We start from the raw sequence: 13,483 nt of genomic DNA, 5'->3' as shown, positions 1-13,483 counted from the left end.
GTTAAGTGCATCTGGGTTCAATCCCTGGTACTTAAAAAAAAAAAAAAGAAGGCAAAATAGAATATAGGAGCAAAATAAGCCAATTAAAGAACTTTCTTTGGCCTCTTTTTTCTTGGCTCTTGCATACCCACCTAAAACTCTAATCTCTGCATCTGTGAGTCTCCAGTCTTTCAGCCCCAGCTTGACAAGCTGGGAGGCCGTCTCCAGTTGCTCCAGCAGGCTGGCCAGGCTGACTCGCACATCCCAGCACCAGGGCAGCATCAGCACAGTGAGTTGTTCGAGGAGGTCCAGCCTGCCAACTGGAAAACAGAGCAGTTCAGGAACTAGATTATCTCAACATCGATGAAGGATGGAGCCATGTGGGGGACGGAAGGATCTTCCAGTTGGTGGCTCTGCAGCCCACTCCATCTGCAATGACAATCTACTTGTTTTGTGATTATTTTATGCAAAATATTCAAACACACAGAAATATGATGTGAAACAGTGTAATGAAACTACGTACAAATAATCCAACTTTCAACAAACGGCAAATCATGGACAAGCTCATTTAATCCTGACCTGATTCCTGATTCCTTCTGCATCCTTCTCTTTTTTTTTTTTTTTTTTTTTTTTTGGTACTGGGGATTGAATTCAGGGGCAATTTACCTCTGAGCCACCTTCCAGCCCCAGCCCTTTTTATTTTGAGACAGGGTCTTACTAAGTGCTAGGGTTGGCCTTGAATCTGTAATCCTCCTGTCTCAGCCTCCCACTGCTAGGATTACAGACCTGTGCCACCAGACCTGGCCTTCTCCACTATTCGAAGCAAATCTCAAACATATGCATCAGGGTTTTTGGTTTTTTGTTTGTTTGTTTGGGTTTTTATTATTCTTGTTGTCTTGATGCTGGGGATTGAAACCAGGGCCTCACTCGTGCACTGAGCTAGGTTTACAACTCTGTATCTGTTCTTTCTGTTTCTTTCTTTTTTAAAATCATAACCACATATCACTACATACCTTCAAAATCGTGGGCTGGAGTTGTGGCTCAGTGGTAGAGCACTTGCTAGCACATGTGAGGCACCGAGTTTGATTCTTGGTACCACATAGAAAGAAAGAAAGAAAGAAAGAAAGGTCCATCGACAACTAAAAACATATTTTATTTAAAAAAAAAGTCTTATCACTACTTTTTAAAAATTTTATTTTCTTAGTTGTTGATATATCTTTATTTTATTTATTTATACATGGTGCTGAGAATCAAACCCAGTGCCTCACACATGCCAGGCAAGTGCACTACCGTTGAGCCACAGTCCCAGCCCTTATCACTACTTTTTAAAGTAGTGATACCATCCCTGAAAGAGACAATCATGTGGGAGCCTCAGATGCAATGAGCATGTGCAAACCAGTGACTCAATTTAATAAGGATTAAAGGATTTTCCTAAGGAAGGTGCATCTAGTAAGTCTCCCCCGAGTACAAGAGACCTCAGAGCCAAGGCTAGTGTTTCTCTAACTATCCAGACACATATGCAAGTATCTGACTGTGGTCAAGTTGTCATTCTTACTCAGTTCCTGTAGAGCTTCATTTCCATCCTTCCCCAGGTAATTTTCTGATAAATCAAGAATGCTCAGTTTGACCAGATTATGAAGATTCTGAGCTGAAAAACAAAATAAAATAAAAATATTTTCATATAACTATATATGCCTTTTTAAATATCCTTAGAATTATTCTGACCCTTTCCTTCTTTGTTGATGGCAATACAAACTCTCATTTGACTTGATCAACTTAATTATCCCCAAAAGTACCTGGATAAGTACTGTAACTGCCAATTCCCAAAGCCATGACCAAGTGGGCAGATATTTCCTGGTCTTAGGTTCTTATTAATGAACTCCAGGTTACACAGAGTCAAAAGCATCATGGGACATTGTTATGTCACCATGGAATAGCCACTCAATATAAGCCTCATTTTCTGCATCCATAGAATGAGGTGGTTGAAATACACTGTGAGGTTGCTTCCAATTCTAAAATACCCTTAATCATGTGGACAAACAGAAGAAGACAAAATAGGTGAGTTTTTTTCTGTGTGTGTGTGTACCTCAGCCTACCTGATTTTGTTGACATCATGGTTGTGATATTAATAATAAAAACTTAGAAAGGTTTTTGTTGTTGTTGTTGTTTTGTTTGTTTGTTTTTGGGACCAGGGATTGAACTCAGCAGTATTTAACCACTGAGCCACATTCCCAGACCTTTTTATATTTTATTTAGAAACAGGGTCCCACTGAGTTGCTCAGGGCCTCACTAAGTTGCTGAGGCTGGCTCTAAACTCACGTTCTTCCTGCCTCAACCTCTCAAATTGCTGGGATTACAGGAAGGTTCCACTGTGTCCAACAAAACTTTAGAAAGTCAAAAAAAAAAAAAGGATAAGGGTAAAGAAAAAAGAAAACAAATAGGATAGAAGCAGGTGCAAATCCATCCACGCTTAAGTATATTAAGTATGAATGGACTAAACACTCCAAATAAAGGGCAGAGATAATCAGAACTGAAAAAAAGGTAAAACTAACTCTATGCTCACTATCAAATATATATCTTAATGACAAAGACAAATATGTTGAGATTAAAAAATACAGAAAACTACTCTGCATGCAAACATTATATATCAGTATCACTGTAGCTAAGAAATGCATTCTTTTCTTTAATTCATATATTTATCATGTTTGCTTAATCTAGCTGAAGGTTTTCTTATCAAAACTACTTTGAACTACTTCCTTTAAAAAAATTAGACAATGTTTCATGAGTATATACATTTGCTCTTTTCACTTCTAAGCTGGTTGCTTCCTAGTAGCAAGTAGAGAAATAAAGGAGTATACTCATCCTTCTCAGTGTTCCCAATATTTGTCTAGCCTTTTCCAACCATGGATTTCTTTGTTTTTTCTTTTTCAGTGCTGGAGATTGAACCCAGGAGCTCACATATATTATATAAGTGCTTTACCACTGAGCAACACCCCCAGCCCCAACCATGGGTTTCTGTAGCTGTAAGCTTATATTTGTAAACAAATGGCTTTCTTGTAATCTGTCTAGACTCCTAGCAGTTTTATGGACTGATTTTAAAAGTGTTACACTACCTTTTTTTCCAAAATTGAAAGCTTAAAACATCTGAAGTGAACAGTTTATTCAGAAATATGGAAAGATTTCTCCATAGTTAGTATGCATACCCTGTGGGGACTCCAAAGACTTAACTCCATCTCAACAGGGTAATGGGTAAGAATACAAGGCCAGAAAGAATTTAAAGAAATCCTATGTCTTTACTTTATATCATTTGTTTATCCATTCATATAAGTATTTAATGGGCAGTAGTTATATGACAGGATGTACAGTAAGTTTTAAACAAACATTTTTCAAACAATTTCCTATTTTCTTCCTTTTCACCTTCTCTCACAGTTATAACATTTTCAACTATTCTGTAATTCTCTTCTATCATCCATCAATAATTAATTTTAATTCCAATCACAGAGAAATCATTAAAAACAGGATGGATAATACCTAAGCATCTTTATCATCTTTTTCCAGTTTTTTTAAATTAAATTTCCATTTGTAAGATTTAGTGTGCATTAGTATAAAAGTCTCACATGTTCTGTTACTCTGTTTTCATTTAGGGCATGGAGACAATAGTTACCTAGGGTTTTCACAGAATTTGCAGAAAGGCAACAGGAAACTAATTGGATTTCTTCAAGGTCACAGGGTTGGCCTGATAGAGATTTGACTATGTAATCCATTCCCTTCCCAATGTCAGACAAGTGGGTTAGACGAAACAAACACATCTTTTTCAGGTTTGTCAGACCTTCAGCTGCAAAAAAATTGAAAGGAAATACATTAAGATACCAAGTCACTTTGATTTAAACATAGATTAATGGACTGAAAAGAAGGCAAAGAGAAACAGCACAGAGACCTTTCCATGTTCTTTCTGTAGAAAGGCCTCAAGTTACCTCAAGAGTCAGAGTTGTTTTTTCTTTAAATCCTCAATTTTCAATTTCCCAAACCATTCAAGTCCTTTCTTTTTTCTTTCTTTTAAATATTTTTAGTTGTAGATGGACACAACACCTTCCCTTTGTCTATTTAGTTTTTTTCTGTGTGTGGTGCTGAGGATCGAACCCAGCACCTCATGCATGCTAGGCAAAGACTCCACCACTGAGCCACAACCCCAGCCCCCATTCAAGTCATTTTTATGGAGGTCATTCTCTCAGCAGCATGAGAAGAACTGTAGTAAAATGTGTAGTATTTTAATGCATTTCAATGTATACTCTTATTATAACTATTTTTAAATAATTCACAATGCCTTTATTTTTTTTTAATTTATTGTTAAGTGGTGCTGAAAATCAAACCCAATACCTCACATGTACTAGGCAAATGCTCTGCCACTCAGCTACAAACCCAGCCCCAGATTTTGATTTCTTTTTTTTTTTTTTTTTTTTTTGAATTTTTAATATTTATTTTTTAGTTCTCGGCGGACACAACATCTTTGTTGGTATGTGGTGCTGAGGATCGAACCCGGGCCGCACGCATTCCAGGCGAGCGTGCTACCGCTTGAGCCACATCCCTAGCCCCTTGATTTCTTAATAACAGAATCAGACTGTCCACTTTTGTCCAAGGTCATGAGACCTTGGGCAAGTCTATAAAACATTCTAGTTTCCAATGGATTTTTTCAGGCTCCTTCCAGCTTTGATGATGTGTCCAATTCATAGGCATAGAGCAAACAGTTTAATTGGATTAATTAATTTTCTCAGGGATCCTGTAAGGAGGTGTCAGCCATATTTGAATTATAGGAATGAATTATCTTTGTGCAAAAAGTAGAAGGAAAAAGAACACTGATGAAGGAAAAAGGGAGCATTTTCCCTGCTCAAGGAGGGAGATAAGAGGTGGAGAGAGAGAGAGAGAGAGAGAGAGAGAGAGAGAGAGAGAGAGAGAGAGAGAGAGAGAGAGAGAAAAGGGACATTTATTTAGACAATGCTGCTTCAACAGGAATTACCCTTATCTTTGAGGGCCTGGATCTCTGTGACGAGTCATGGACTCTGCTGTGTTCCCAAAATTTTCTTGTTCCACCTTATTTCCTGCATCTTATTTCATTTATGAAGTTTTAGTTATGAAACCACAGTATAAATCTTTTTATATCACCTTAAATACAAAATAGTCTATCATCTAGGGAGAAGGGAGTTAAAAATGCATCCTGCAGTTTTCTCCTCTAAAAAGGTGACAGTCAGATGGTGTACAGTTTGAATAAAATAGTGCTTAAGGATTGTAATGGGAATGTGGGAAATGCCTAGGAAACCAGTATATTCACAGTTCATGAAACAGTGCCCCATGTAGACGCATCCAGTGCCAAAGACTCTTATGCTAACTATTCATAGTATCTTAGTTACATTTTTAAAATTAGGAAAAAACAATTAGGGAAAATAAAAATCTGACCTAGTTTTATAGCATCTTCCTCATTCATCTTAATGTTATCCAGTATGAGCTTCACAAGGTTCTTCAAATTACCCAAGCTGTCAATCAGACCACCTGCCAAAAATAAATAAATAAATAAAGATTGGACTATGTTCATCTGACATCAACTATTTATTATTTACTATGTCATTTATTATTACTGTCATTTCTTTCTTTTTTCATTGATACCAGGGATTGAACCCAGGGGCACTTAACCGCTGAGCTACATTCCTAGTCCTTTGTGCTTTTTTTTTTGTGGGGGGGGCGCAGAGAGGTGCGGGGGTGGGGAGGGTGCTAGGGATATCAAATTCAGGGCCTTGTGCATATGAGGCAAGCACTCTACCAACTGAGCTATATCCCCAGCTCTTTTTGCTTTTTAAAAATTTTGAGACAGGGTCTTGCTAAGTTGTTTTGTGCCTCACTAAATTGTTGATACTGACTTTGAACTTGCTATCATCCTGCCTCAGCCTCTCAAACCGCTGGGATTATAGGCATGTATCACTATTCCTCACTATCACTGTCATTTCTATTACCAATCAGAATATTTTAGTTTTTACCATGGGCAAGAAATGCTCATGATATTGACACAGAAATGTGTCAGAGAGATGAGCATTGTACTTAATTATAATCATGTTTTCCCAAATATAATGGAATTATACTAGACACCAGTAAGAAAGGTGGATGCTTGTAATCCCAGCTGCTTGGGAAGCTGAGACAGGAGAATCACGAGTGCTAAGCAACTCAATGAGACCCTGTCTCTAAATATAATACAAGATAGGATTGGGGATGTGGCTCAGTGGCCGTGTGCCCCTGAGTTCAATCCCCAGTACTCCCTCTTCTGTGTATGTATTTGCTAGACAAGTACTCTACCACAGCGTTGCATCCCCAGTCCCTATATTTTGAATAATACATAAAAATAATAAAATCTAACAAATAATAAAAGTCTTCAGCTAAATAATAAGTAAATAATAAAACCTTCTGTTTAGAGGGAAGATTATAACATTGAATGCTTCTAACTGGAAATAACAAAAGGTCTCAAGTCAACAACCTAGACTTAAGAGACTACAGAAAAGAGAGCAAAAATGGAAATAAGAGTAGATATCAATAAAATCACAAACAAAAAATATAAAGCAATCAATGAAGCTGGATCTTTAAAAAGGTCAATAAAATTTATAAATATTTAGCAAAACTGACAAATATAAAAGGAGACATAAATTACCAATATCAGAAATGAAAAAGGGTATATCACCTCAGACACTACAGATGTTATAGAATATGAGCAAACTTACACATATGAATTGGATAACATATACGAAATTGTCCAGTTCCATGAAAACCATAAACTACCAAAACTCACCTAATATGGAAGTAGTAATCTTAAGAGTCTGATAATAACTATTAAAGAATTTGTGAGTTTAAATTTAAAAAGAAGAAGAAAAGAAGAAATCTGTGGCTGAGGATATAGCTCAGCAATATAGCATATACCTTTTGGCTTCAATCCTCAGCACTACAAAAAAAAAAAAAAAAAAAAGGAAAAGAAAGAATCTGTAGAAACAGATACTTCCACTTGCAAATTCTACCAAACTTTCAAATAAGACATAGCACCAAGTTCACAATCAGTTCCAGAAAATAGGGAAGACTTCCGAGATCTCATGGGGGGAGGGTGCTACAGCACTTAGCTATATTTCCAACCTTTTTTTTTTTTTAGACATGTTATTAAAGCTAGTTTCAAATTTGGAATCCTCCTGCCTCAGCCTCTGGAGTAGTTTCCCAAATCATTTTATGAAGCCACCATTAATTTAGTATGAAACCCAGAGAAAGACAGTACGAGAAAATAAAACTTTAATATCACTCAAGAACACAGAAGCAAAAATCCTCAATGAGGGGGCTTGGATTGTAGCTCAGTGGTAGAGTGCTTGCCTAGCATATGTGAAGCACTGGGTTTAATATTCAGCACCAAATAAAAATAAATAAAATAAAGACATTATGTTCATTTACAACTAAAAATATCTTTTTAAATCCTCAATGAGGGCTGGGGATATAGCTCAGTGGCAGAGCACTTGCCTAGCATGCATGAGGCACTGGGTTTGATCCTCAGCACCACATAAAAATAAACAAATAAAATAAAGGCATTCTGTCCATCTACAACACAACATTTTTTTAAAAAAAATCCTTAATGAAATAGCAAGTGGAATTCAATCAATACATGGAAAGAATATTATTACACTACTACCAAGCAAGCTTCATACAAGGAATGCAGGGCTGGTTCAGTAGTTGCATATCAACCTGTATAATCAACTTGTATAATATTAATGGTCCATGGGAGAATAACATGATCATATAAATTGATGCAGAAAATATAACTGACAAAATTCAACATTTGTTTATGATTCTAGCTACCTATAAAAGGAAATTTCCTCAATTTGAAAAAAAGGCATCTACAAAAAAACTACAGTTACTATACTTAATTGTGAAAGTCTGAATGCTTTCTCCCTAAGATCAGGAACAAGGCAGAATGTTCATTCGCTCTTACCACCGCAATTCAACATGACACTACAAGTACTAGTTAATGTAATAAGAAAATTAAATAAAAGAAATGCAGATTAGAAAGCAAATATATACGTTTTTGGAGATGAGATAATTATCTATGATGAAAATTTTAAGGAATCTACAAAAACAAACACCTTATAAAACTAATAAGTAAATTATCAGAGGTACAAAATATAAGATGAAGATGCTAAAATTAATTGTATTTCTATATAGTAATAATCAACAATTGGAAACCAAACAAAATTTTAATGCCTTTTAAAATGGTTCCAAAAGATGGTAGAATGTGATGGACATCATTATCCAAAGTACAGGTATGAAGACACAAATTGGTGTGAACATACTTTATATACAACCAGAGATATTAAAAATTGCGCTGTGTATGTGTAATAAGAATTGCAATGCATTCCACTGTCATTTATTTTTAAAAAATCAATTAAAAAATTAAATAAAAATGGTTCCAAAAGAATGAAACAGTTGGGTATAAATCTAATAACATGTGCTGCCTCTGTATGCTGAGTACTATAAAATGGTAATGAAAGAAAGCAAGCAAGATCTAAATAAATGCAAAGAGAAACCATGCTCATGGCTTAGAATACTCAACATGGTAAAGATGCTAATTCTCCCTGAATTACTCAGTAGATTTAATATAATACCAACCAAGATCTGAGTAGAAGTTTTTGTTTTTTGTGTTTTGGTGCCAGGATTGAAACCAGAGGCACTTAACCATTGGGCCATATCCCAAGCCCTATAATTTTTTTTTTATTTTTAGTTTTTAAGAGAGAGAGAAAGAGAGAGAGAGAGAATTTTAATATTTATTTTTTATTTTTTGGCAGACACAACATCTTTGTATGTGGTGCTGAGGATCAAACCGGGGCCGCACACATGCCAGGCAAGCGCTCTACCTCTTGAGCCACATCCCCAGCCCCTGTTTGTTTTTATTTTAAGATAGAGTCTTACTAAGTTGCTTAGGGCCTCACTAAATTGCTGAGGCTGACCTTGAAGTTGTAATCCTCCTGTCTCAGCTTCCTGAGTCTCTGGAATTATAGGCATGCATATCTGCACCTATGTCTATTGCTTTTTGTATTCTTCAATGAACCATTAGATAGAGTACATATTTTGGTTTGAATTTCCATTTACAAGTACAATAGTTGAAATTTTTCTTGGAAAAAAATTTCGATATTAAATAAAAATTGTAATTTTTTTTCAGTGCTAGGGCTATCAAATAAGGTCCATGGGGCTTGTGGATATTAGTTAACCATTCCAACATTGGGCTATATCCCCAACACTAAATTGTGAAGTTTTAAGGTTTGTGATTTATTATTGATAAATAAAACACATGAAATTTTAAGAAAAATGCTATTCAAGGGCAGTTCTTAAAGTTGAAGAGGAACCTTGGAAACCTTATGTAGTTCCTAGGGGAACACCTTCCTATCCTGGTAATTAGCCTTTCTTCAATCTACATCTGTTTTTGCAAAGGGACCTTGCATATTATGAGTGGTATATGCCATTTCATTCTCAAACTAGCCCTTTTGATCTAGGAATTATATACACAGTTTAAAGATATATTTGAAAACCTTATTGCATAAACTACAAGTAAAATTTTTAAAAAGGGGCAGGAAGGTAATGTTATTATAAAAAGTAGGACAGGTGGAGTCTGTACCCATGTCTTGCCCAAGGAACACAGAAGTGGATAATGTGGATTTGGCCAATTGTTCCCAATAAGGATATGAGCACACAATGGCCAAATCTAACAAATTTGAAGAGAAATGAGAAATCTATATTTTCGTGTGGTATCTCCCAATTTCAAAAGGCTGGTAAGCTCCTCCAGGGAGGGTGGTCATGACTAGAAGACATGGGCAGGAGGAGACTTTTCATTTTAGGTCCTTTTAAACCTTGGACCAAGTGAACATGTTACTCTTAAAATGAATTAAATTTTACGAATTGAGAGCAAAATATTGGCAAACATTTTAAAAATCTAATTATACATTGTTTATACATATGGAAATGCCACATTGTATACCCCATAAGCATATACAATTATGTGTATATGTAATATATTATGTGCTAATAATATATGTACACACGTACACGCGCGCGCACACACACACACACACACACACACACATATATATATATATATATATATATATATATATAAATTCTAAACACCCTGTAGGCCAAATTCAGCACAAAAGTGACAACTTTGCAAGACAACTGTAAAAGAATAACTGCCAAGAGGAGATGGTCATTTCCTGGCATGAAAGGTCAGATGATAAAGGCTAGGTGACATCCAGAATCCTACAGAAGAGATTCCTGCATTGAGTAGGAGGTTGCAAAGATGATCTGTACAAAATAATTCTAGATTCTACACATCATAGAGAATTCCTCTTTGGGTAGCAAATGAAGTAGAACTGGACAGGAACTCACTTATGACTGAAAACAAACAGTGAAGCAGAACAAGGTTCCTGCTGGCCGCATCTCCACCCCTAGCAGCCCTGCTCTGTTAACAGGGTTGCTCTACACAGGCAGGGAAAATGCTCATCTCTAGTATTATTTGGAATTTGAAGAAGATTCCCCTTTACCCAGAAACCTTGCCCCCACATGTGTGTACCTGTAGTCTGAAATTTCTTCATGTTAGCCAGTATCCACTCCTAAAATCTTTTTTTCTAAATAAACAATACTTGCAGTAACAATGGCGCAAGATATACTTTGCACTTTCCCAGATGAAAATCTAGTAACACAATTAGTCATTAGTTTCTACAAGGTGATTAACTTACAGGCTGGATTTTCTCCCAGAACAGGGTGCCACTTGGCAGGGAAACAGTGGGTGCTGGGTAGAGATGGAGATGCTGATGGGGGGAAGGGTTTGCCGAAGACAAGCTTTGCCTACATTGTAAATTTTACATATATTTTAAATAATAAAAATATGTATATACTTAATAATTAGTATATCTTATTATAACAATATATACTAGATAAAAATATACTTCAGAATATATAATTTTTTATGATATATATAAAACTTCTCAGCTCTAGAAATCTTCCCTGACACTCCTCCCTCTACATAGACCTCTCTCTCCAGCCGTCTCACCTCCATTCTAAGTCCTAACATCTGCTAGAAACTACTGGAAAGCTGAAAATAAAACTACATGATATCGAATATCTCCAGAGTACCCAGCCAGACTTAGTTATAGCTTAAACTGCTCATGTATGCAATACCTGGCAGCTGTTGAGTCCGCAGGTCATGAATACTCAAAGTTGTCAGGTTTGTCACAGATGTGATGTGCTGTTCGTCTTCTATGGTGAGGGGACTGGCTTCTATCATGAGGGAATGAATATTCTTGCAGGTGCTGAGGATTGAACTGAGGCTTCCAGCCACACCGGCACATCTCTTAACAGACAGTCTGAGGCTTGCTGTGGAGCTGAATATCTTTCCTAGGTATTTGATATCTTGTTTATTCAACCTGCTGAAATCCCGGAGTGTGACCTCCAGAGTCTTGAATTCCTGTTTCCAGTTGAAGAACAAAGACACAGCCCGGTTGGGAATGTAGGTTTCCGAGGACTCTTCTGTGGGGATTCTCGTTCCATCTTTTGTAGCCTTGTCCTGTGAACCTGAGGCGCCTCCATAGAAATCCAGTTTGATGAAGTCCAGAGCACTTGCACAATTAGGCAAGTGTTCGAAGAAGTCAAATAGGTAGTCAGGGATATTCTCTGAATTGATATACAAACTTTTACCACGGAAGAAAGCTTCGAATTCTTGGCTCAGGGCCGATTTAGATATACTCTCCTGGAATAAATTGATGCCACACTCTGCAAAGGAATTGATGTTGATGGCTTTGAGAACTTCTTGCTCAGTGGTGTTCTTCAAACTTTGCATAGATTCCTGCCTCCAGAGAGGCCTCTTGGTGATGGAAAGCCCTATCAGACTGCCATGTTGATACACAGCAGCAAGGTGCCTCATGACAGCTCTGGTGGCTTCGGCAGAGGACCCACATGTATACAGGAGCAGGTTGCTATACAGGGAGGTAATGTCTGAAATGGAAACCATTTTCTGCAAGTGACTCTTGCCCTTGGTGACTTCCTCTGGCTTGGGAGACATCAATAAACTGCTGAGCCTGCGTCCCGCTACGTACTCCTGGAAGGACTTATGGAAGAATTTGTACTTGGGCTTGAACCTTTGAGCTGTGTATTTACAGAGGAGTCCAGTTGTCAGCAGGACGTCCTCATTCACGCTGGACACGTCCTCCAGCTCAAAGTCAAATTTGTGGGAGAACACCCCCTCCAGAGCCAGGTCTCCACAGTGCTCTAGGCTCCGGGTTAAATGACTTGCAGCTGCGCCTTTATGTTTGTGCCTGTTTTTATGTATCAGCAGATCATAGAAGGTACAGAACAGTGTGGTTTGTGTGTGAGAGTGGAACTCACTCTCACCCATCTGGATTGCACAAGTGATGACCACGAAGAGAGGGGTCTTCATCAGATTCCTCAAGCACCTGGATTTCTGAATTTGGAGCAGCAAGCCTTCAGCAAGCTCCTTAATCAGCACTTCTCGGATGAGAACCCGGGCACTGTCCTCGGTCATATCCCCCACCTCAACAGTCAGGGCACCAAACTGCCTGATGTGCCTCAGGCACTCGGTGGTGGTGGTGACTATGACCATGTTCTTGAAGCGGTGGTTTTCCTTTATCAGGGCTTCTATTTCTGGGCAGTTCTCAGGCTTGAATTCATTGTAGCCATCAAGGAGAAAAAGAGCCCCCTGCCTTAGCTTTAGCAGCATAGCCATGAAGGTGCGCTTCCTGATTGTGTCAGGTACATCCACGAGCTGATCACACAGGGTTTCAAACAGTCCACCCTGGGCTCTGCTTAGACGAAGAAAGAAGACAAATTTGAACTTGGTCAGGGCCCCACACTTCCCATAGGCCCAGAGCATGGCGATTCTCTGTAGCAGGGTGGACTTGCCTTTGCCCGATTCCCCTTCAATGATGCAGGGGCTCTGAAGAGTCTCCAGCAGACCACTCAGGGTCAGCTGCTCCACACGGTAATGGTGTTGGTCCTTCCTCCAAAGGATAGGCTCTGTGAAGGTCCTTTTCAAATTAAAAATAATATCAATATCTTCACCCAGGGGATGGAAGTTCAGAAAAGAGGGGGTACAGTATAAATCTTTTAAGTCCTGAGCCAAATCATCTAAGTCTCCTTCTGATAGCTGATGAAAAAGACCTGTTAGAAAAGAGGTGATGTTAGAGAGGCCACCATTCTGTGTGCCCTCAATCCCTGGAGGTGAGGAGAAGGAAGGGGGTAAAGCTGAGTGATGTTATAGAGGGCTTTCATGTCCTTCTCCAGTTCTGAGCCTGCACAAAGCGTTCCACATCTCCTGCTGCTTTCCCCTGTCACCTCTTCCCTCCTCCCCCCTTTTGCCTTCCATTTCTTTCTTTCTGCTACCAAACCATGCAGCTGCTGATTTGAAATGGCTGGAGCCTGTGTTTGGATT

The 13,483-nt window shown here is 38.1% G+C and overlaps 1 protein-coding gene across 4 annotated transcripts in view; it reads right to left on the bottom strand.

The window, feature by feature from the left end:
• The window catches only part of NLRC4 (NLR family CARD domain containing 4), a 50,513-nt gene that overhangs the window by 17,163 nt on the left and 19,867 nt on the right, over positions 1–13,483 (bottom strand). For 3 of the 4 annotated variants that reach the window (XM_081264910.1, XM_081264911.1, XM_081264912.1), the window contains 5 exons: positions 11,218–13,212; positions 5,431–5,523; positions 3,644–3,814; positions 1,535–1,627; positions 132–299 (listed from right to left, as the gene is read on the bottom strand). In XM_081264910.1, the coding sequence (XP_081121036.1) occupies positions 132–299; positions 1,535–1,627; positions 3,644–3,814; positions 5,431–5,523; positions 11,218–13,212 (2,520 nt within the window). The remainder of the gene's footprint in view (positions 1–131; positions 300–1,534; positions 1,628–3,643; positions 3,815–5,430; positions 5,524–11,217; positions 13,213–13,483) is intronic. The other variant, XM_081264913.1, reaches the window with a different exon arrangement.

This window comes from Spermophilus citellus (genome assembly GCF_964194105.1).
Source record: "Spermophilus citellus genome assembly, chromosome: 13".
NCBI classification, from domain to species: Eukaryota; Metazoa; Chordata; class Mammalia; order Rodentia; family Sciuridae; genus Spermophilus; species Spermophilus citellus.
This window is presented reverse-complemented; position numbering and strand designations above follow the sequence as displayed.